Genomic DNA, 24,884 nt, shown 5'->3' with positions numbered 1-24,884 from the left:
CAGACACACACACCGTTAATATTGGGTATTTTATTGGGTTCGGGATTCCTATGGATGACTGCCTAGGAGAGAGCGCAGAGAAGCGTGTAAGACTGCGACTCTGCCTCCTGGTCTCAACTCCAGTTTGTCATGGATTAAGTCCACAGAGCCCTGAAATGTTTGCAGAAATGAGATTTGCACCTTCCAAAGTAGGATGAATGCCGTCTCTCTTAATCAGACCAGGTTTTCCCCAGAAGGCTGTCCAATTATTCACGAAGCCCACATTGTTTGCTGGGCACCACCAAGACAACCAGCGCTGAAATGATGACATGCGGCTATACATGTCATCATTGATCAGATTGGGGAGGGGACCAGAGAAGATTAGTATAAGTAGATAAGTATAAACAGTGTATTTAAAATATATTGCATAATTTTATGAATTTTTTCAGAAAAAGTGGTAGTTTGGTAAACAGTGACATCAACGACATGTCTGGTCTGTAAAAGGCCCGAAAAGTAAAAGAATGAGAGATAAATATCCCAAAGTTTCCACATTTTATGATATTTTTAATGTGTTTCTGGTCCTCTTTCAGTTGAGACAGTGTAGATGAAGAATGTGTCAGGATGTAGAACTCTTGTGTGAACATTGGATAAAGCCAGGTTCATATTCTTGTTTCATGTTGATGACATATTAGAGTCAAAGGTTTGCACAGAGCGAAATATCTTTGTGTTGCGCCATAAATCAGAAAATACTGCATTAAAAAAGTCATTTCCTGCATTTTTATACTGATAAAGTGTGATATAAATAATGTATAGGCTTTCAGATTGCTGTAGTTCACTAAACACATTAACAACATGTTTGGTGTTGAAAATGTCAGAAAAAGTGAAAGAATGGGAGATAAATATCCCCAAATCTCAAAATTGCATTATATTTTGTGTGTGTTTGTGGTCCTCTTTCAGTTGAGACACTGTAGGTTGCTTCCGGAAAAGACAGAACACTGGATATCTTTCAGTCGCCAACATGTGTTTTCGAGACACTGATATTAACGGGGAAATCCTGCACTCAAATGCCTCGTCGGGGGTAACGCTGCCTTTCCTGCAGCGTTACCCCCGGTCTGCACGTTGTTTCTCTTTCAGAAACACAGAGGACTACTGTTTGTATTTCATTTCATTTCAAACCTTTATTTAGACAGATTGGTCCCTTGAGATCATCGATCTCATTTACAAGGGAGACCTGCATCATTTAGTTCCACATGAAACATAAAAACAACATACAAACAACAGAGGATATCATATTTACATATTCAACATTTAAAAATACCCAGAGTGTCAGAAAGCATTTCATTTAGACATGCCTTAAATACATTCAGAGAAATAAAAATGCTCAATTTCAATTTTGCCTGTAGACTGTTCCAAGCAAGTGGAGCTGCGCACATAAAAGCTGTCTTACCTAAGACAGTCCTTACTCTTGGCACATCTAACAAGACTATATCCTGTGATCGCAGACAATAGCTGCTTGCAACTTTCTGCTTTATCAATGAACAGATATAATACGGGAGTTTGCCCAACATAGCTTTATAGATAAAAGTGTACCAGTGACAGAGCCTCCGTACAGTGAGTGATGGTAAACCTGCCTTGGTATACAATGTACAGTGATGAGTAAGTGCTTTACAGTTTGTGACAAATCTCAGAGCACTATGATACGCAGCATCTAGTTTGCTCAGGTAGTTGGCAGGTGCATTCATATACAGCAGATCACCATAGTCCAGCACAGGTAAAAAGGTCACAGTGACGAGCCTTTTCCTGGCCTCAAGTGAGAAACAGGACTTATTCCTGAAAAAGAAACCTAGCCTAACCCTCAGTTTTTTAAGCAGGTTATTGACATGAAGTTTAAAAGAGAGACAGTCATCAAGCAAGATACCAAGGTATTTGTAACAGGCAACAACTTCAAGTTTTGTTCCTTGCGTTGATACAATATCTGGTGGATCCAGTGTCTTTTTAGCTTTTGAAAAGAGCATTATCTTGGTTTTATCCACATTTAAAAGAAGCTTTAGTTCAGAGAGCTGAGTCTGAATAATGTTAAAAACAGCCTGTAATTTAACAACCGCCTCCTGAATGGAGGGACCTGCACAATACATCACGGTATCGTCCGCATAAAAATGTAAAGTAGCTTCATCCACATTTTCACCTAAACTGTTGATATATATGGAGAATAAAAGTGGACCTAAAACAGAACCTTGAGGAACACCATTAGCAATGTTTAACCACTCAGAAGACAGCCCATCAAAGTGAACACATTGGGACCTTTCAGAGAGGTAGTTCACAAACCACCCCACTGCATGGCTGGATATGCCAGTACTGAGTAGCCTCTGTTTTAAGACGCGATGATCAACGGTGTCAAACGCTTTGGAAAGGTCAATAAACAGAGCTGCACAACTCTGTTTATTATCTAGCATACTAGTAATATCATTTACCACTTTCATTGTTGCAGTGATGGTGCTATGTTTCTTCCTGAAGCCTGACTGATGTTTAGACAGGATATCATTTATACATAAAAACTCCTTTACTTGTTCACACACAAGTCGTTCGAGCACCTTAGCCAAAACTGATAATTTAGAGATTGGCCTATAGTTATTTAAAATAGTTGCCTCCCCTCCTTTCAGTAGAGGCAGGACATAAGCAGACTTCCATACTTTAGGAATTGTATTTGTGCTGAGGGAGAGGTTAAAAAGAGAAGTAAGAGGTGGAGCAATAAAATCTGCAGCTATCTTTAAAAAGAAAGGTTCTACGTTGTCCGGGCCAGCCGGTTTCCTAGGATCTAACTTGGATAAAGCTTCATGGACAATACCAACAGTTAAAGGAGTAAAACTGAAAGGGTTTTCCAGACCACATTGTTCAGAGTCAAGGACTGGAGCGTTCACAGAAGCAGAAGCACAGTCAGTGACAGAATCAAACAGAGAGCCACAAGAGACAAAATGCTTATTAAAGCAATTTAGCATGGTGGCCCTGTCTGATATAATGCCAGATGCTGTGGTGAGGTACGGAGGTAGCTCATTTGGGATATCACCAGTGGAAATCGATTTTATGGCTTTCCAAAATTTCCTAGGATTATTCAGGTTTTCTGTGGTAACTGACAAATAGTACTTTGACTTAGCACTTTTGACATGTGAAGTAGAGCTATTCCTTAGCTGCCTAAAGCGTAGCCATTCTACCTCTGAGCCTGATTTCCTAGCCTTTGCCCAGGCATTGTTTCTCTCATGAAGGAGACTGGACAGTTCAGCAGAAAACCAGGGATTGTTTCGTCCCTTCACTCTAAATTTACGCAGAGGTGCATGTTTATCTATAATTTTTATAAAACCAAGATAAAAATAAGACCATGCAGTTTCTACATCAGCACACAGATCGATTTTTCCCCAATCAAAATCAAAAAGATCATGTAAAAAACCCTGCTCCACTAAGTGTTTTTTATCTCTCTTTGTGATGATGCGTGGTTTAACTTTTTGGACCTTAGTGTCCCTAATTGTGGCTACAACACAGTGGTCACTCACATCATTAGCAAATACTCCCACAGATGAGTATTTATATGGAACATTTGTTAAAATGAGATCAATTAAGGAGGATTTATTTGGGGACTTAATATTTGGGTGAGTAGGACTGTCTATAATCTGAGTAATGTTCAAAGAGGTACACAGGTTTTTAAAATCCTCTGACACAGAAGTTAACCAGTCCCAATTAAAATCACCAAGCAGCACTATTTCCTTGTAGGAAAGTTGAGATAACAGTTTTGCCAATGAAGATAAGGAGTCCTTGACAGCCGAGGGGGCCCTGTAGCAACCCACCACCATGACCTGTTGACCCTTTGTTACTTCGACATTCACAGCTAAAAATTCTAGTTGTTTACTAACAGATTTGGAAACCATTTTTGTTACACAAAACTTATTTTTCACATAAATGGCAACGCCACCACCTTTTTTAGGACGGTCAGTGCGATATACATTGTAACCATTTATGTAAATGTCAGAGGCCAAGATCGATTTGTCTAGCCACGTTTCTGATAAGACAATGACATCAGCATCAGTTGAACTCGCCCAAATACGGACAAAATCTAATTTAGGTAACAGACTGCGCACATTTAAATGAATTAAACCTAACCCCGATCTAGAAATAAAATCAGCAGGAGTAGCTATTTGACTAAAACTACCAGGTGGACCCGGATTTGGCTGTACATTTCCTGATAGTAACAACAATAAAAATACCAAGCACCTTTTCCTCTTAATCAACACACATACATTTTTCATTGTATGATGCGATCACGCTGCAAACGATGTCCACCAAAAGTCGAGTCTAGTGTCTATGGAGTGTCATTTTTATTTGTTATAGTTTGGGAAGATTGAAAATCGATAGGGAAAGCCAGCTAAGTCGGTAGGCGGTAGAAACATGTCAAAAGCGGTAGACTACCGCCCAAATCGGTAGGGTTGGCATGTAGTATAGTATAAAATATATGGATATTAATTTCATGATAAACATTGTGGAACAATGATGAAAAATGTGAATGGAAGTGGCGACGTAAAACTGACACAAAACAACAACAAACTTTTGCCGAGCCAATGAAGAGTTTCATCAGCAGCGGGTACAAACCACGAATGAGCGCTCAGCTCAAGATACCAGCGAGTCGAGAGAGTGAATTATATCTGCATTTTCTCTTTTGAGAAGCCCCCACCCGCCATGTTGCAAACTCTTTGTTAAAAGCTAATTGGCCATCGGAATGTGTGGAGTAAGTCTCCCAAGGCAGTGTGCGAAAAAGTGCACGTCCCACCGTCCGGGACGTGTTATTTACAACATCGGACAAGTAGATATTTCAATTCACTTGTCCGGTGGACAAGTGACGTTTTTCGCCGCTAATTAATGACAAATTATTGATAAATTCAGCTTACAAAAGGCATGACTCATTCGCAAATTGTCCGTGTCCGCCGTTGTTGTTTGCGACCGCTTTACGTTTCCTTTTTGCTCACTTACGTCGTGTCGTAAAACTGTGTGAAAATGTAAAATACAATGGCGAAGAAGAAGGTTCTAGTGGCCCCAAGAGGGCAACAAAAGATTTCTTTCTTTTCTAAGAAGGTTTGTACACATCATTCTCACAGTTGTAAAATAGTATGTTAAGTTAACAAGGAAAATAATTGAAATAAATTCTGTCAGAAAATAGTGGATTAAGGGCTTGAAAGGGGACTCTACAATTTAAGATAAAATAAGATGGACTTTTATTAATCCCTGTGGGGAAATTCAGTAGGCCTAGTTCAAACAGCAACAGGGTAAGGGTGAAAAACAGGACAGCACAGATTCACACAGGTTAATCAAATCAAAAATAAAATCGAAGATACAAATAAATATAATGAAAAACTATGAAATAAGAAATTAATAAAAAATAATAATAAAAAAGCGGTATGTAAAATAATTTTAGAAAAAAGGGGGGGGGATTGAAAGGGGGGTCTATTATTATGTACCAAGGGGCTTGAAAGGGGGCATATCAAATTATTTCAGAAAAAAACCCCAAAAAATGCAGAAAGGTTCTATAATCTATAATTTTTCTGCAAGAACAGGAGTCTGAACAACAGCCTGAACATGCTGAAACGAGTCCTCAGAAAGTCCCAGAGTGTGAGCAGAACGATGACTCCCCCAGTCACGAGAAAGCCTCTGCTAAAAGGCCATGTTCAGTTATCTCACCAATGGCTGGTCCATCTAAAAAGGCCAAGAGTGACATCGCCCTGACACCCAAGAGGAAAATAATATTTATTGAGACTTGGAAAACCCAGTTTCCGTGGGTAAGATGTGTGGACGACATCATGTTCTGTGAGGTCTGCAGAGAATATACATCCATTGCTGACCACAACAGTCAACTGTACAAGGGTGTCACAGGGTCAAAACGCATTGAGACACTTCAGTCACACGAGTCCAGCAAATATCACCTTCTCTGCATTCAAAGGAAAGAGGTCACAGAGAAAGGCACAGGGCCAATGTTTGTGGCTCTCAAGAAGCAGGCAGAAGATATGGACTACCAACTGAAACCCATGTTCAACACAGCGTTTTATGTCGCCAAACAAAAGCTGCCTTTCCGTTCGTTTGAGGGCCTCATCGAACTTCAAGAGAAGAATGGCCTCAAAATGCCGACACAGTACCGGAACGACAAGGGGTGCAAGGCATTTGTGCAGGCCATTGCAGAAGTCGAGAAGGACAGAGTTTCCGAAGACCTCAAGACTTCAAGATTCTTCGCTCTGATGGGGGATGGATCCACGGATATATCTGTGACAGAACAGGAGAATGTATATGTTAGGTAATTATTATTTTTAATTCTTTTGTAAGTGCATATATTGTCTTATTTAAGTTACATTTCATCTCCAAAAGGGCCTTTTGTTTGAGTCATTAATTCACAATCATTTTATTGATGCATTATATTTGTTTTAATTTTCAGTTAACTTAAAAGTTTGTAACAGGTAAAGTATATAAATAAATTGTTTAAAGCAAATGAAGGTGAAGTTGCTTTTTAGTGTTCTTAGTCTAAAAAAAGGTGAAGGCAACACTGGGGTGGGAAGGTTTATATAAGCCAAATCTTTTTACATTTTTTTATTGCACTTTATTGATGTACTTTATTTATTTTCTATCTTCAGGTATGTCAAAGATGGACTTCCAACCACAGAGTTCATTGACATCATGGCTGTAAAGTCAGCTGATGCTAATGGTGTGCTGGCAGCCCTCCTCGAGGCACTACATCATGTTGACCTAACAGATGGAGACATAAAGAAGAAAATAATAGCCTGCACATTTGATGGTGCCAGCGTTAACCAAGGTGCCAAGGGAGGAGTTATTGTGAAGTTGAGGGAATTGTTGGGGCATGTGCTCATTTCGATTTGGTGTGCTCCACATAAGCTGGAGCTGTCGCTCCTAGATGCCACCAAAGCCACTGACTTCATTGACATCGTAGAGAAAGGAGTGGACCCTATCTACAGATTCTACTATGGATCTGGTAAACGTAGGAGGGAGGTGAATGCCATATCAGCCGTTATAGACGAGGATCCTGTCTATTTCTCAGCACCCTGTGGCACTAGGTGGATGGCGTCAAGACTCCGGGCATACAAAGCCGTCATAAAAAATTACAACTCTGTCATCCTACACATGGAAGAGGCTTCAAACAGAAAAACAGAAGAAGGAGCTAAGTGTGTGGGGTACTTGAAGGTACTGAAGTCTGCAAAGTTTGTTGATGGGCTCCACTTTATGGTAGATGTCTTAGAAGTAATAATAATAATAATAATCCATGCATTTTATCCATTAATTTCCCCAACATTGTGGTAAAAAAAACCACACGTTTAATCCATGTTGGTGTACTACAACTACAAAAAGCATCGGTTTGTTTTCTGATCAGGAAATGCAGACCGGCTCAAACAAACGATTTTTAAATCATCTTCCTCACGATCATTTAATGTATCATATGTTCGCCGAATTGACATGAAAGCACTAATAAATGTAGTTTCATCCACTTGAGTTTATAACTACAAAAATAATCGATTTGTTTTTATATCACATCCTACGGGAGGAAATTCAGCAGCTCTCACTACCGATTTTTTTATCCTAATTTAATCATCATCTTCACCACGATCATTTATGTTTATGTTCCCCGAATTGACATGAAAGCACTGACAAATATGAATATACTGTAGTCAACTTCATTAAAACGTTATTAACGTGCCTAAACTCAGTAATTCACAATTTCTACGCATGACAACACACTTTGTCCGTGTTTGGTTCTCTCGCCGCACAGTGAAGCGTTCCCGCATTGAAGTCACTTCCGGCTTCCCCCAAAACTTCACAATGAGTCGAAGGAATTTCCCCACAATGTTCGAAATTATTGATATTTATCGGAACGGTATCGCACCTTTTTTTTTAAACTGACGGTTCGAGATGACTAATAGCCCAATATTTCATTGCACAACAGTTGTTGGGATGCTGTCACAGGCTCTTTAAACTGTCGCACTTTCTGTTGTTTCTATCGCGCATTGCCGGTATGAAAGGCCCTGTGCCGGAAATATCAAACATTTAATAAAAGTGAAAAACAATGAACAAGACTTAACGTATTCATAATAATTAATTATATTTATTCCATTTGGATGTAGGATTTTTGACTTTGTTTAGAGCAGCAGTGATCTTCAGCAGAGAGCTAAGTGCTGTCAGACCGGACCTAACCCTGAAAAGTATTATCATCTGAAATTAATCATTATGTTATTCATATTAAATACATATTGTATTTTTACAACTTCTATTTAGAAATACTCTGTTGTAATTATTGATGCATAAATGTGTTCATTCATTCAATGTGGCATCTGCTATAATGGGGTTAATGTATGATATTACTTAATAATACAATACATTATAATATATGATATGATAATTATATTTTAGTTTTATTCATTTCTTATTTCATAGTTTCTCATTATTATTATTTTTATCGGTCATCTTATTTTTGATTTTATTAATCTGTGTGAATCTGTGCTATCCTGTTTTTCACTCTTACCCTGTTGCTGTTTGAACTACTGAATTTCCCCACGGGGATTAATAAAGGTCCATCTTATCTTATCTTAATGTATAAATTGACTTACTTCAATCTACTGTACTGTGTAAAAACACAACAACAATATTACAAAAAATATACTGCATAAAGCAAACTATATACTTTATTTGATCTAAAATATTGATGTTTTTTCATTATAGTAGCCTGTGAAAACCATAACAAATAAGTGATTACATGCTACAGTATTCAGCAAACACAACTGCAGAGCTGCAAAAATTGCAAACAGAATAAGTTCTACAACACCCAGTTGTCTTTGTGTATTTGTGAATGGTTTAATCCTGTAATTGAACAAATGGGGAAATTTGGCAACGCCCTCTAGCAATTTGGCAACACCCCCAGCCACTGGGATCCGCTGGGCTTTTGACTGGGACACACCCATGTGAGTCCTATCTGGAGTGCTACATCTGTACATCCTTTCCAATCATCGTTGTGAGCTTCAGCCTCACAGGATGTGTCTCTGTTTGCAAGCTGTTGCTTACTTCCTTTTCAATGAAGACCGTATCACTTTGAGTGTCGAGCCACGCATCCACAAGCCTTTCCATACCTGGATTGCTGACAGAAGAAACCCACACTGGCACAATCATTAAAGTATTCTGAGATGGCTCCTCAGTATTCACGTTAAGAGACAGTGTGGTTGCTGCTTCATCTGTGCTGCTCTGACTCAGGACTGATGATGAGTTGGCTGTAGTGTAGCTGTCATCATGGAGAGATGTAGGATGTTTTCCTTTGCAGTTGTCACATGAGTGTCTGTGATGACAGTCCCTTGCATTATGGCCTGGCTTTAGACAGCCATAGCACAGTTTATTTCCCTTCACATATTTCCTTCGTTCGTCCAGAGATTTACTTTTGAACTCAGGACAATAGTGCAGACCATGATTACTGTCTTGACATAGCATACATGGAGGCCTTAAACTTGTTTTTGCCTGTCCTTTAATTTCAGTCTCTGTGGCTGTCTTTGTGTGGAGAACACTATTTTTACTTATCCCTTCTTTCAGATGATGTTTCTCTGAGTTTGACTGCTGAGTTGAGAGCACGGAATAAAGTGATAGGATTACAGGCAATCTCTGCTACCATTAACATGAAATCAACAAACTGCTGGAAGTTTGGAAATTCTTGTTCATTTCTCATGACTTGAGTAACCTTTCTGTTCCACTGTGATGCTGTCCAGTCAGGTACCTTTTGAATCAGTTTCTGATTTTCCTCGCAGTCATTCAAAATGTCCAGACCTTTAACATAGTTCATGGCTTCCTGACATGAGTTTAGGAAATCAGCAAAGGTCCGTAATCCATCAGCATCCTTTGTGTGTTTTTTTGGCCAGTTTGAGAGTTTTTCTCTGAATGCTCTCTGTATAATAAATGGCTGACCATACCTTTGGTTGAGACGGCTCCATGCGTCTGTATAGGCTTCCTCATCACTTCTGAAGAAGATGCCATCAAGTATTCTTTGGGCTGGACCTCCTACATACTTTCTCAGATAGTGCCGTTTTTCAGCTGAAGAAATGTTCCTTTTGTCTATGAGTGATGTGAATGAAGCCTTCCACTCAATGAAATGGATCGGGTCACCAGTGAATACAGGTGGCTCTAGGAGCCTGCTCAGAGAAATGCTATCCTGGACTGCTTGAGCCAAGTAAATCACATCTGTCTGTGGAGTTGATGTTGTCACTGCAACATTAGTGGGCTGCTGGATGACAGCTGTATTCACATATTGCTGTGGAAATACACGTTGTTCTCTTGGGTCGATATCAGAAGAATACCCACTATGTTCCTGCATTACTTCCTGGTCATGGGTTACAAGTCTAGCTCGTGCAGCTCTTATATTCTTTTCTGCCTTCAATCTTTCCAACTCACTTCTCTGAGCTTCAAGCTCTCTCCGTTGTTGCTCCTCTAGGAGTTGAATCCTTTCCTTTAGTTTTTCCTCTTCCAACAGCAATTCTTACTCTGCTTCCTTCGCTGCTAACTCTGCTGCAGCGTCTGCCCTTTTGGCTGCTACGATGGAGCACACAGAGTGATGGCTGGAGTTGGAGCGTGGACTTGAGGGTGTGGCTGTGGAACCGTAGATAGAGCGAGCAAAGTCTTTGTTAAGCAGCTCACAAAGACGTTGTCTAACTGCTTCGCTGTCAAAATCTCCATCAATGCCTGTTATCCTTTCATATGCTATTTTAACAATGTCTTTAGTGACTGCTTCACAGGCATCAATACGACGTCTTGTCTCATTGGATGGAAGTAGATGATCTCTTATTTCCATATACACTCTAGTAACATTTTCATTTTCTTGCTCTAGTGCAGAGGTGCCCAGTACGTCCCCTGTTTTTGTGTCCCCGGTCGACCGCCAGGGCAATGCTGGTAGATCGCGAGTTATTCATAAAAAAAAAATCCAGCTCCATTAAAATAGACAAAACAGGTTTTCATCCCTGCTCCCTTGGCCTACCTGCCACTTAATTCAGGAGTTTACTTGATTGACAGAAAAAGCGACCTATCGCTTTCCAGTCTGTTAACCCAGAATGCAAAGCGATACAAAATCAGTCAAGTGCCGGGAAAACTCAAATTAAGTTAAAGAGACAAACAACAAAACGAGTGCGGGACCGAGCAAAAAGCTAAAGACATACCACTTCCACCCAGAATGAGAGGAAGAATATTGTGCTTTGATGTCACATTCAAAGGTTATTTGCCTTATTTGTAAAGCAAGTATCGCTCTGCCAAAGAAAGGTAACGTGGAGAGGCATTATCGGAGTGTACAAGGCATATGACAGCGACTTCCCTCCGAGTAGCGAGTTGAGAAAGGTCATGTATTATTGCTACACAAACATTATCTCGCAGTCTTAGTGTTGCCAACTCGTTTCTAACATGCAAAAAGACAAACAAATGCGTTTATGGTCGGTGTATTTTCGATATTTCCAATTGAGACGAGGGGTTATTATGATGGATTTGATATTAACGAGGCGGCAGTTACGCCAGTTAGCAGCTAGCGGCTAGCTAGTAATTATGCTAATGTGCACATCAATCGTTATGTACTTATATTACGCTGTAACAGGATCTAGTGATATCCAAGCAACAGAGCTTCATTTAGCATGAAAGAATGATTGCACTGTATATATATATATTGTGCAATAAGCTTCTTAGTGCAATAAGAAGCTACAGGGACGTTAATCTATCCATCCATCCATCTTCTACCGCTTATCCGTGGTCGGGTCGCGGAGGTAGCAGTTCCAGCAGAGAGCCCCAAACTATCTTTTCCCTGGCCACATCAACCAGCTCTGACTGGGGGATCCCAAGGCGCTCCCAGGCCAGCAAAGAGATATAATCCCTCCACCTGGTCCTAGGTCTACCCCTTGTTCTCTTCCCAGCTGGACGTGCCTGGAACACCTCCCTAGGGAGGCGCCCAGGTGGCATCCTAACTAGGTGCCCGAACCACCTCAACTGGCTCCTTTCGACGCGAAGGAGGAGCGGTTCAACTCCGAGTCCCTCCCGGATGACCGAACGTTTCACCTTATCCCTAAGGGAGACACCAGCCACCCTGCGGAGAAAACCCATCTCGGCCGCTTGTACCCGCGATCTCGTTCTTTCGGTCATGACCCATCCTTCATGACCATAGGTGAGGGTAGGAACGAAAATGGCGCGGTAGACAGAGAGCTTTGCCTTCTGGCTCAGCTCCCTTTTCGTCACAACGGTGCGGTAAAGCGACTGCAGTACCGCTCCCGCTGCTCCGATTCTCCGACCCATCTCACCCTCCATTGTTCCCTCACTCGAGAACAAAACCCCGAGATACTTGAACTCCTTCACTTGGGGTAAGGACTCATTCCCTACTTGGAGTGGACAGTCCATCGGTTTCCTGCTGAGAACCATGGCCTCAGATTTGGAGGTGCTAATCCTCATCCCAGCCGCTTCACACTCGGTTGCGAACCGATCCAGTGAGTGCTGAAGGTCGCAGACCGATGAAGCCATCAGAACCACATCATCTGCAAAAAGCAGTGGTGCAATCCTTAGTCCACCAAACTGCAACCCCCCCCCCCACACGACTACGCCTCGAAATCCGATCCATGTATATTACAAACAGGATTGGTGACAAAGCGCAGCCTTGGCGGAGGCCAACCCTCACCTGAAATGGGTCCGACTTACTGCCGAGGACCCGGACACAGCTCTCGCTTTGGGAGTACAGAGATTGGATGGCCCTGAGTAGAGACCCCCTCACCCCATACTCCCGCAGCACCTCCCACAGTGACTCCCTGGGAACCCGGTCATACGCCTTCTCCAAGTCTACAAAACACATGTAGACTGGATGAGCGTACTCCCAGGCCGCCTCCAGGATCCTTGCGAGAGTAAAAAGCTGATCCGTCGTTCCACGACCAGGACGGAATCCGCATTGTTCCTCCTCAATCTGAGGTTCGACAATCGGCCTGACCCTCCTGTCGAGTACCTTAGAGTAAACTTTCCCGGGGAGGCTGAGTAGTGTGATGCCTCTGTAATTGGCACACACCCTCTGATCCCCCTTTTTAAAAAGTGGAACCACCACCTCGGTCTGCCACTCCTTCGGTACTGTTTCCGACTTCCACGCAACGTTGATGAGACGTGTCAACCATGACAGTCCCTCAACAGCCAGAGCCTTCAGCATTTCTGGGCGGATCTCATCCACCCCCGGGGCTTTGCCACTGTGAAGTTGTTTGACGACCTCAGTGACCTCCCCCCGGGAGATTTGTGTCGATCCCCCGTCATACTCCAGCTCTGCCTCTAACATAGAGGGCAGAGTTATCGGGTTCAGGAGTTCCTCAAAGTGCTCCTTTCAACGCCCTAACACTCCATCAGTTGAGATAAACAACGTCCCATCCTTACTGTACACAGCTTGGATAGTTCCCTGCTTCCCCCTCCTGAGGTGTCGGACAGTTTTCCAGAACAACTTTGGTGCCGCCTGAAAGTCCTTTTCCATGTCTTCTCCGAATTTCTCCCACACCCGCTGCTTTGCCTCGGCCACGGCTGAGGCTGCTGCCCTTCGGGCCTGTCGGTACATTGCAACTATCTCGGGAGTCCCCCGGGATAAAAAATCCCTGAAGGCCTCCTTCTTCAGTCGGACGGCTTCCCTGACCACCGGTGTCCACCAGGAGGTTCGAGGGTTACCGCCTCTTGAGGCACCTAGGACCTTGAGACCACAGCTCCCCGCCGCGGCTTCGGCAATAGAGGCTTTGAACACCGACCACTCTGGTTCAATGTCCCCAACCTCCACAGGAATGCCCGAAAAGCTCCGCCGGAGGTGTGAGTTGAAGGCCTCCTGAACTTGGGCCTCCTCTAGACATTCCCAGTTCCCCCAAACTACACGTTTGGGCATACCAGGTCTATCCAGAGGCTTCCTTCCAACTCGCAACCAGATGGTGATCAGTTGACAACTCCGCCCCTCTCTTTACCCGAGTGTCCAAAACATACGGCCTCAGGTCCGATGATACGATAACGAAATCAATCATGGACCTTCTGCCTAGGGTGCTCTGGTGCCACGTACACTTATGAGCATCCTTATTTTCGAACATGTTGTTTGTTATGGCCAATCCATGACTAGCACAGAAGTCCAGTAACAAACCACCACTCCGGTTCAGATCAGGGGGGCCGTTCCTCCCAATCACTCCCCTCCAAGTGTCTCCATCATTGCCCACATGTGCGTTGAAGTCTCCCAGCAAGATTAAAGAGTCCCCTTCAGGAGCCCCAAACAGGACTCTTTCCAGGGTCTCCAAGAAGGCCGTATACTCTGAACTGCTGTTGGGTGCATAAGCAAACACAACAGTCAGAGTGTTCCCCCCCATAACCCGCAGGCGTGGGGAGGCAACCCTCTCGTCCACTGGGGTAAACTCCAACAACGAAGCACCCAACCGGGGACTTGTGAGTATCCCCACACCCGCCCGGCGCCTCACACCTTGAGTAACTCCGGCAAAGAATAGAGTCCAACCCCTATCCAGAAGTAAGGTTCCAGAGCCGACGCTGTGCGTAGAGCCCGGCCACGAGACGCTCGCCGACGAATCCTCCTTCTGGGCCTGGCTCCAGAAAGGGACCCCGGGACCCCGGGCTTCCTCCGGGGTATCCTCACTTCTTGGTTCTTCTTTCATGAGGTCTTGTGAACCAATCTTAGTCTGGCCCCTTGCCTGAGACAAATTTGCCATGGGAGACCCTACCAGGAACACAAGGTTCCAGACAACACAGCCCCCAGGTTCATCAGGGCACACAAACCTCTCTACCACGGTAAGGTGCTGGTTCTTCAGAAAGGACGTTAATCTAACGTCGGTAATATTAACTTTATTTAATACAACATTTACGGTACAAGATGTAATCATACAGCCCATGTAGTTTAATATTTTACAAATGATGAATTACAGCAAACATGTGCAATATATCCATTATTACAGCTCCGTGGGATGGCAGTAAGACGATATGGGTCCGTTCTTATTGTGCATCCATGGGTAAAGATAAACGCATGTAGTGCTGCTGCATGCTGAACACGTAACATGAACGTGCCGGGCGGCGCGGTTCCGTGGGTTAGATGCGCGTTCATAATGCAGAGGGATATAACTCTCAGAATAAAGTTATTAGCACATTTTTACAACTTGAGGAACGAACGTTTTTAATAAGGGCTATACAAGTGTTCATACTGGGTGGTTTCTTTAGTTTAAAAAAAATTATCCAACGATTTACAGACCACTCTTTCCCCATGTAAGTCAATGGGGAAAAAGTGTTTCTGGGCCTGGCAACCAAACGGAAGTGTAGTACCGCCGTTTGGCAACCACAAATATTTTCATCTGAGTCCGGCGCACTTCCTGGGGGCTTGGTTTACACTCCTTCGTTCTCTATTCACTTCCGACAAAAGTCCCTTCAAAATAAAAGTCTGAATCTGATAACTATCAAAATAAAAGTACAAAACTAAAACTTTACCACAGGAAAACACCGGCACACAAATATAACCACCTCTACAAAAGGTTAAACATATTAAAGGTAATTTATAATAGGAAAGGAGGTTTGAAACTTCCTTTATAACCTCCTTTAGCTTAGGAAACACTGGACCTTCCTTTAAAGGCCAACTTGCAGGGTTTTTTTTTTTTCTACATTTATGCTTAAACTTGCTTGAAAATTACAATTAAAAAAGTGAATGCAGGATTTGATATGTTTTACGAGACATAAGGGCAGGAATTCAGAGGGAAAGGAGCAATTTTGAGCTCTGCTCTTAAAAACGGCTTTTTTTTAAGTTCATACGTCAGGGGTAATCAACTAAAATTCAACGAGGTCCAGTTAGAGAAAATCTCCCCATGCAAAGGTCCGGAACATCAAAATGTCTAGGTTGCTTTATGAATTGGTGTGATATATATTGAAGTAGCCTGTAGCTCTATCAACGTCTGCATGTAATCAACAACTGACTGCCAATCAAATAAAGAAAGTGAGGGGTGAGAACCAGTGGGGCGTAAGTGAAATTTGACCAACTTTACAGGAGAGCCAAAACAAAAAATGACCATACTTTGTCCTGACTTTGTTTATTAAATTCAATCTTTAATATGAAAACTTCATAAACATGTGGATGACAATATACTTAATGAACAATATTTTGACTTTCATTGAAAAAAATATTCTTCTATATTTTTTTTATTCGGAATAAAGTCAAATGCGCCTTTTTGGAACTAAGATTTTATCTCATATGAACTAAGTGTAGTGCAGGGGTCGGCAACCTTTTTGATATGAAGTGCCATTTAAAAAAATAAATAATAATCAGCGTGCCAACTTTTGAGAACTATCAACGTGGGGGGGGGGGGGGTTGAGGAGCTTGACGCTCGTCAACTATCAGCAGGAGGGCGGGGAAGCCTCGCTGCGTCCCTTTAAGAGAGAGAGAGAGGGGTGTGGCTTGTGCATGTGTGTGTGTGGATGGTACAGCGACAGTGAGGGAACGTGTGTATGTTTCTGGAAGTGAAACGAGGAAGCAGAAAAACAGAGGTCTGTGATGTATTTTGTGAAACAGAAGAACAGCTAAATAAATGCAACGGCCTCCCAAGAAGAGCTCGCCTCTCTCCAGGCATTTAAGCTAAAGTGGGTTATTGAACCTGAAGCTTGTTGCTGCTGCCCTCCTCGACTACGGTCTGGGAGCCGACAGGAAAGTTCAACACACAGATGGCCAGTCCGCCCCTTTGTAGCATATTATTTCGATGAGAAATGAGCTGATCGCCACTGGGCTTTCAACTAAATACACAGCCACGCAAAAACTGCGGCATTTGTGCAGCTCCTTATGGGTACTGCAATTAGAGAAGTGCTTTCCTCCGTGGTGAAACGATCAGCACTGCACCACGGAGGAAAGCGGCAGAAAGTCACCTAGTGTGCCACTGGTTACGGTGCTGCGTGCCAATGCTGGCACGTATGCCAGGGGTTGCCGACCCCTGGTGTAGTGTAAGTGTATCTGATAAAAATAGGAAAAAGGCTTTACATTAATGAGTTCAAAAGTAACAGTAATCAATTGTTATAATAACAATATTATAAGAAAATATCCTTGTATCATATTAGTTCATTGAATGTAATTATAAAAAAAACAAAAAACATTAATAACCATTTTTGCCAAATAGTTAATTATTTAGCCATTTCCCCAAATAACCAATTGGAGATAGGCTACAGAGTCCATTGTGATCATATAAAATATCAATATTGCATTAGTTCCCTGAATAGCAATAAATTACATTAAACCTGGCCTAATAACTGTTTGGAAAAACAAAAAATACGTTATAACATTGGGAATGTCAAATATAGCAATATAATTATATACGACAACAGCATATTTCATGCAGATCATGTACGTTTCAGATTGATTTGAAATGACATACTAGCCTACTCTGCCTGAATGACTTGCAAAGACTGGTAGAAGTCCACATAGGAGTGAGGGATACTCCCATTTGTGTGAGTACGTCTTTCTTTTTCACAGCAGTGATCCCAGGTGGACCTGTGTGCATCTTCTTTGGTTCAATTGCTTGAGCACCTCTGGTCTCCTGCTTTCCAACTTGCAGTTTGGTCGGAGAGCTCATATTTGAACTGAATCCTTTACGGATCCTCTCTTGTGTAGCACAGCCATTTCATTTTCTGCCAACAAACTGTTTGTCCCTCTGTGTCTTTGGTTCTGTTTGTTTGTTGTAGAGCTGTGCAATTAATCGTATTTTAATCTCGATTACGATTTTGGCTTGCAACGATTCACGTGGATTTGCATTAGGTAACGCGAGATACAGCTGATACTTGCGCATTAGTTTCTGTTATGGATAAGTATCAACAGTCCTGCCAGTAACGTTACTATATTATCAATGCTACTTTAGTTATAGCCTGATATATGATAGCTAACTTTACAATATTGTGATGTGACGTTAGCTAACATTCTGTAGCTAACGCCGATCACACACCAAGATAGCTGCCCAGTTCTCCACTGGTTCTCCTCACACCACAGCTCAATTTCTCTCCAATGGCCGTTATTTCTTCTAATCCTTGGCTGCTCCTGGTCTCTTGGACGCCTAGCAGGCTCATAATTATAAGGTTGTGGTCCGTAATATGCATTTGAATATACATGTTCAACTTCTTCTGTGTCGAAACTAGCATTGGGATCCATGTTTATTAATATGTTACACACCCCCTTGTTTCCCCTTTGTTACGTCACACACGGGAGGTCAAGTGGGGAGGCTTTTTTGATGCGGAAGTAAAAATGTCTTACAAAAACGACGCCAGATGTCACTGTAGTGTATATTTATGTATATTTTTTTGAAAATCTAGTGTATACATCATTTTCCTACACATTTATTCACAGGTGTCTTTAACCTGGAAGTTGCACTTTAAGCCCCTGTCACACTGTCCCGAAATTGACACCAGATGGACACACGATAAAATAAATTTTCAAATTCGGCTCTGATCGTAACAACATCGGGCCATTCGTGTGGGCATCTAAGCCATCGTATGACCGCCGGTGGAATTTCTCAGGCTCCGGCAGCAAATTCGTAAGCGGTGGCAACATCTTTGGCATGCCAAAAAATTGCCGAAGGACCTTGCGAAGGTTCATTTTTGTGTTGAATTTGTCTGTCCATTGTGCCCTTCTTCTCCTAAGTCCTTTTGAATTCTCCTATCCACTATTCCTTAACCCCGTGACGTTTCACACAGAGGTCAAGGAATAGTGGATAGGAAAAGACGATAGGACAGTTCGACCGCAACCATTGTGTGTGAGAAATTCAAGTTCAGTCGAGCTCCAATGATCAGGTGACATATTATTTCCCTTCCAAAGGCACACCACACTTACATTAGACATTGCAATTACGTTTTTAAACATAAAACTTTGGCGGAAACTATTTGTAATGTCAATAAGTAAGTTACTTTTCTTCATTAACATTTGAAATAATGATGTCAGACAAAGTTAGAAGTTAGCTATGAAGACAGTGAGTTGGATGAGACCAAACCAGAGCTAAAATTAGATATTATCACACCCTGTAAACTCATATCATGTCCATCATGTATACTGCTCAGACCACGCACCATTAGCAATATGGATCAAATAAGTACAGAAAAAGGTTGAAAAGTGTAAAGTGGTACTTTAAGTCAACCTTATGTTAAGGCAGTAACTGCGAGCAGTAACTGAAACTGGCCGTGCAGTGTTTCTCTTCCGAGGAGAAAGGCATCATAAATTAGTTTCCCTGTAATCTCTACACCCTGGTTGGCTGTCCCAAGATGTCCTCCTAGATTTAAAAGCAACTGTGAGATGTTTATGTTGGCTGTAAAAGAATATGAATCAAACTGCATTTGATGTATTAGAGACACTATTGGATATACTGTAGTTTACACACGCAGGTGAAAGCACCATGAATAAAATCCTATTTTATCCCTGTTTGATGTCAACGCCTTGAAGGCAAAAAAAGTCCATCCAGATAAGAGTTACATCTGGTGATTGTGGAGTCATTCAATATCATATTTAAGACATTTTTATGGAAAATGGCTTCTTAAGGTCAAATAGCATGAGTTCATAATATTTCCTTTGATTTCCTTATGGCCCTTCCCCCGACTCTGGAATTCATTTTTTTAACATAAAGTAAAACTGAATATTTTAAACAGAATACGTTTATGGATAATTTGCTAATTTTCTACAACATGTTCTGGCTGCCAGTGTTGCTGATAAATAATCCTGTAGAAATGTTTTCCCTGTGGTCTGTGCTCTGTGTTTGAGCTGTTTCCAAATATTCCCAAACCCCTGTTTCATGGGAAATGAGAGCATGCTTATTTTGAAAGCCATGGCTGATGTAAGCAGCAGGCTACAGCCTCCTCTGTTTCATATGCCACTCCAGCCAGGAAGTGCTCATTACCACATGACGCTTTATCCAAAGCCATACATGTACTTCAGTAATGTAGACATGCCTACAGGAACAGAATCAGAATACCTTTATTTGTCCCACAGAGGGGAAATCTACGTAGTTACAGCAGAAAAAAGAGCCACAGACAGCTTAATGTTACATGTTACATGCATTAAAAAGTAATAAGTTATGATATAATAACATTTAATAAGAAATAAAAAGTTACATCATTTTCAAAATACACATCCTGTAACAGTTCTTAGGATTTAGCAGCCAGGTATATATGGCACAGTTTTAACGGCATATATATATATACATATATACATATATATATAGCACATATTGCACATAGTTGGATGGTATTTAACAGCGGCAAATTACACAATTTACAAAATACACATCTTGTAACAGTTCTAAGGATTTAGCAGCCAGGTATATATTACACAGTTATTAATGGCATATACAGGGGTGCACATAACTTTTTTGCCCTGGTTCTCTAAGGAGCACCTGGAGATGTTGCTTGGTGCTCATCCTTAAAATGAAATAAACCGTAACTTTTCAGGGGGTCTTGACTTTATTTGCCAGACACATGGCACTGAACACACATGCAGAGGTGAACACAGACACATGCAGAGGTGAACACAAGACAACATTAGCACGACCAGTAATCCTACAAGCTGTCATCACTACCCTCCTGACTGTTCTCCTCACTGTTGTCCTCACTGTCTTCCTCTCTGTCAGACATGGTAGCTGATGATGTAGGCCTACTACTTTCTCTCTGGTTGAGTCTGCGATTAGCTGCTTGCATCCACAAGTCAACAGCTGGTTTTGGGTCGAAGGTCTCTGTTGTCATCTTAGACAAGTGGATGTAATCAAATAAGTATGTGAACATAACCAATAACCTACCATAGCCAATAACAAATGAATGTAACTTGTTTTATTTGTGTTGTTCATTCATATCTTATTTTACCTTAACATTTATTTATTTATGCATTTTTTTTATGTCTCCAGTTTTAAAGGATATTTTTGGTTACTGTCCTATAGTATACATTGAAATGATTTCAAACCTGTTTATCCCAATAATTTTAAAGGAGTGCCTTGGAAATATGTGTAAATTGTGACCAAACCGTTTGAACTTAGACTAAGGTGAACTATATAAACACTCAAGAGTCCTTTACCTCACTGAGCAGGATAATTGTTTTTAAACTAAATAAACTACCCAGTATGAACATTTGTATAGCCCTTATTAAAAACATTCGTTCCTCAAGTTGTAAAAATGTGCTAATAACGTTATTCTGAGAGTTATATCCCTCTGCATTATGAACGCGCATCTAACCCACGGGACCGCGTCGCCCGGCACGTTCATGTTACGTGTTCAGCACTACATGCGTTTATCTTTACCCATGGATGCACAATAAGAACGGACCCATATCGTCTTACTGCCATCCCACGGAGCTGTAATAATGGATATATTGCACATGTTTGCTGTAATTCATCATTAGTAAAATATTATACTACATGGGCTGTATGATTAAATCTTGTACCGTAAATGTTGTATTAAATAAAGTTAATATTACCGACGTTAGATTAACGTCCCTGTAGCTTCTTATTGCACTAAGAAGCTTATTGCACTGTATATATATATATATATATATACAGTGCAATAATTATGTCATGCTAAATGAAGCTCTGTTGCTTGGATATCCATAGATCCTGTTACAGCGTAATATAAGTAGGCCTACATAACGATTGATGTGTACATTAGTATAATTACTAGCTAGCCGCTAGCTGCTAACTGCCGCCTCGTTAAATGATCCAAGCTGCTTTCCTGGGTTCTAAAATGCTGTGAAGCAGCCTGTTCTCTGGCTTCAGTCTGGGTGGAAGAGCCATCTGCAGCGCAGAGCTCTCTGGGTAAACTCTCCTCCTATTTACAACACTTTTGCCGATGTTTCAAGCACTTTTCAAACACTATTCCTGGCTTAAAAAGCGATGTGCATCACCCTGGATCTCCTAATCCATCATAATAACAATCCGTTACCATACTGTCATGAACGCCCAGTGCTGTTACTTGCACGCAAATTGACATGCTTGATGTGAACGAGCATTTTTGTTAAAGTTGCGCATGCGCTATGAGCGCACATACGGGTACTTCTCAGGCATGCCGGGTAATCTGTGACGTTTTGCTCTCTCAAAAGTTGGGCCATTTTATCATCATGCGCTAATGAGCAACTCTCATAGGAATGAATGAGGCCCCGCCTCCCACGCTGTATCCAGTTGTTATTATACATCCATGAGATTTTCCAGCGTAGCTCACCGGCCGCCATCTTGCTACAGTCAACAGCTACTCTGGTAAGCGCTATGGTTAGACTTGCCACCCGTTCCTTGAAATACGTATTTGTTACGTAATTGGGAATTAAATGTTGCGTTCCGTATTGAACCAATACGGAACGCAGTTTGTCCCGTATTTTCACAATCTGTCCCATGCACATCTGTCACACACACACGTGAACACTGAACTAACAATAATGAACAAAATAAAGGACAGGAAATATTAAAAACAGCAAAATATGTTGGCGGGAGGTGCGCAAGACCTTCCGCGGACTCTCCTCTCTGCTCTGCCTCTGTGCCAAATCCTGTCTGTCTGCCTGTCAGCCCGGCCCGGCCCCTTTGCGCTGCCTGTCGTCGTTACGCTCGCTACGTTACGTCATTACGCCGCTCTGTCGCGGCGTGATTTTTAAAAACAAATGCAAGATGTCTTCAGATACGCCACCTCGTCCTCAAAAGAGGAAACACCGACAACAGAAATACAGACGAGAATGGGAAGAGGCAAACCAGTGGCTTGATAGGGTCCCTGAAGATGACTACAAGGCAAATTGCAAAGCATGTCGCAGAACATTTTCAGTGTCGCACGGTGGGCTGTCTGATGTCAAACAGCACGCAGCCGGGGATCTCCACTCAAGAAATATCAGAACACAAAGGAGCCAAGCACCAGTGTCACAGTTCTTCATAGCTGAAACATCTCCTGAGATTGATTCGGTATGATTTTAAAGTCTATTAAATAAACGTGTATTTAATATGATCAATATAGAATGAAATGTAACCATAAAGAACATCTCTGATTCAGAATCAGAACTCTTATGTTGTTATGCTAATGCTGCTCATTTGAAATTATTCCTAATAGATTAACAGCAAATAAATACTGTGAACAAATAGGCCTACTGTGAATAAATACGATTGATTGATTGATTGACAAATAAAATAAATAGTGACAACAATATGAAAGTAATAATCTGACATCATCCCATTCCCCCCTCTAGATTACTGCAGCTGAGGTGACACAGGTATACCACACAGTAAAACATAACCTCAGCTACAACAGTGCTGACTGTGGACACAAGCTCAATCAAAAGACTCTATCTGATTCCAAAATGGTGAAGAAGATGACTTTGGGGAGAACAAAGCAAGAGGCACTGGTGAAAGACGTCCTGGCCCCGAAGGCAGTGGGTGATGTTCTCAAGATCTTAACATCACCACCCCTCCCATTCTCCATACAGACCGATGCTTCCAATAAAGGGAACAGGAAGATGTTTCCCCTTGCTGTCCAGTACTTCACTCCAGAGTCTGGTGTCACCAACAAAATGCTGGACTTCATAGAGAATCCAGATGAGTCAGCTGCTGGGATTGTAGCTCTCCTGGAACAATCCCTTGAGAAATTTGGCTTGTCAATGGATCAAGTGACTGCATTCAGTGCTGACAACACAAATGTCAATTATGGTATTCACAACTCTGTTTTCACCAACCTGAAGAGAAAACAAAACGATCTGCTGCGAGGAAACTGCCATGCCCACATAGTGCACAACACAGTGAAGCACGCCCTTGACAAGCTTACTGTAGATGTGGAGAATGTTGTGCTGAAGGTCTATGGCCACTTCTCCATTTCAGCAAAAAGAAGAGAGTCACTCAAAGAATTTTGTGAGTTTTGTGACGTTGAATTCCAAGAGATCCTACGACATGTGACAACCAGGTGGCTCTCCCTCAATCCAGCCATCCATCGGCTGATGCAGACCTGGACTGCACTGAAGTCGTACTTCATCAGTCTAGGAGACGAGTGTCCCAAGCAAGTGCAAGCTTTGTTAAAGCTCAACAGAGACTCAACTGTGGAAGATGAAGACATTGTGGAGATTTACCTTCTTTTCTGCAACAATATACTCTCCCTCTTTGAGGAAGTAGTAAAGAGCCTGGAGAGCAATAGAACCACCTGTGTTGAGTTGTATTCCATCATGGATGAATTCAGGCAAAAGCTCATACAGAGACGAGACGACCAGTTCTATGGGTACCTAACAAGGCAAAAGCTGCAGCGCCTCCTCCCTCATACGCACACATGGCAAGGGCCGAATTCACTGCATTCCTCAATACGGCCATTTCATATGTTGAGAAATGGTTCGACTTCTCCGAAGAGAACTGGCTCTTCTCACTGCAGACTCTCTTACTCCGACATGGCAACCTGACCTTTAATCAAATTGAGAAGGTGGCTACCAAACTCAACCTCATCAATAAATTGAAGATGAATGAGCTTTACGATGAGTGCACCACAGCCAATACAATCCTGAGGAGGCTCAGAGAAGAATATTCTGATGCATGGAAGTCCAAGGGTGTGGCTGCGAGGTGGATGGCTGTGTTTAAAGAAGTGGATGTGCCCAACATGCTCTCCATCATGAGACACATCCTGAGCATCCCAGCATCCACTGGATACGTGGAAAGGATCTTCTCCAGAATGACCAACAAGTGGAGTGACTGCAGGAGCAGGTGCTCAGTGGAGCTCATCAGGAGTGAGCTCCTCATTACTCTGAACTTTGAGCAGACCTGTCCAGAGTTCCACACCACAGCTCTGAAAGACAAGGAGCTGCTCAGTGCTGCAAGAAGTAACAAGAAGTACTCCTGGAAGAAGAAGTGAGGAAGAGAGGGGAATGTTTAAACCTG

General features: G+C 42.1%; 2 protein-coding genes across 2 annotated transcripts; both read left to right on the top strand.

Annotated features, from left to right (window-relative positions):
• Positions 1-4,771: 4,771 nt before the first annotated feature.
• Positions 4,772-7,432, top strand: LOC307022629 (zinc finger protein 862-like). The gene is made up of 2 exons (XM_079655470.1): positions 4,772-6,304; positions 6,639-7,432. Exons 1-2 carry the CDS (start codon positions 5,700-5,702, stop codon positions 7,318-7,320), a joined length of 1,287 nt encoding a protein of 428 aa, XP_079511596.1. The 5' UTR covers positions 4,772-5,699; the 3' UTR covers positions 7,321-7,432.
• Positions 7,433-22,291: 14,859 nt separating this feature from the next.
• Positions 22,292-24,412, top strand: LOC307022758 (uncharacterized protein; the record flags this gene model as incomplete). The annotated part of the gene is made up of 2 exons (XM_079655651.1): positions 22,292-22,940; positions 23,222-24,412. The coding sequence occupies exons 1-2, from the start codon at positions 22,656-22,658 to the stop codon at positions 24,410-24,412; spliced, it is 1,476 nt and encodes a 491-aa protein (XP_079511777.1). The 5' UTR covers positions 22,292-22,655.
• Positions 24,413-24,884: the final 472 nt, after the last annotated feature.

The sequence above is a fragment of the Notothenia rossii genome (genome assembly GCF_949606895.1).
Source record: "Notothenia rossii genome assembly, chromosome: 10".
Taxonomy (NCBI): domain Eukaryota; kingdom Metazoa; phylum Chordata; class Actinopteri; order Perciformes; family Nototheniidae; genus Notothenia; species Notothenia rossii.
The sequence above is the reverse complement of the archived record's forward strand: the minus strand, read 5'-3'. Positions and strand labels throughout refer to the sequence as shown.

What these genes read in the sequence shown, in the direction of transcription:
- LOC307022629 (XM_079655470.1), top strand. Translation starts at nt 5,700, where the DNA reads ATGGCTGGTCCATCTAAAAAGGCCAAGAGTGACATCGCCCTGACACCC. An exon ending in CAGGAGAATGTATATGTTAG is followed by an intron (nt 6,305 to 6,638) that starts GTAATTATTATT and finishes TTCTATCTTCAG; the next exon opens with GTATGTCAAAGATGGACTTC.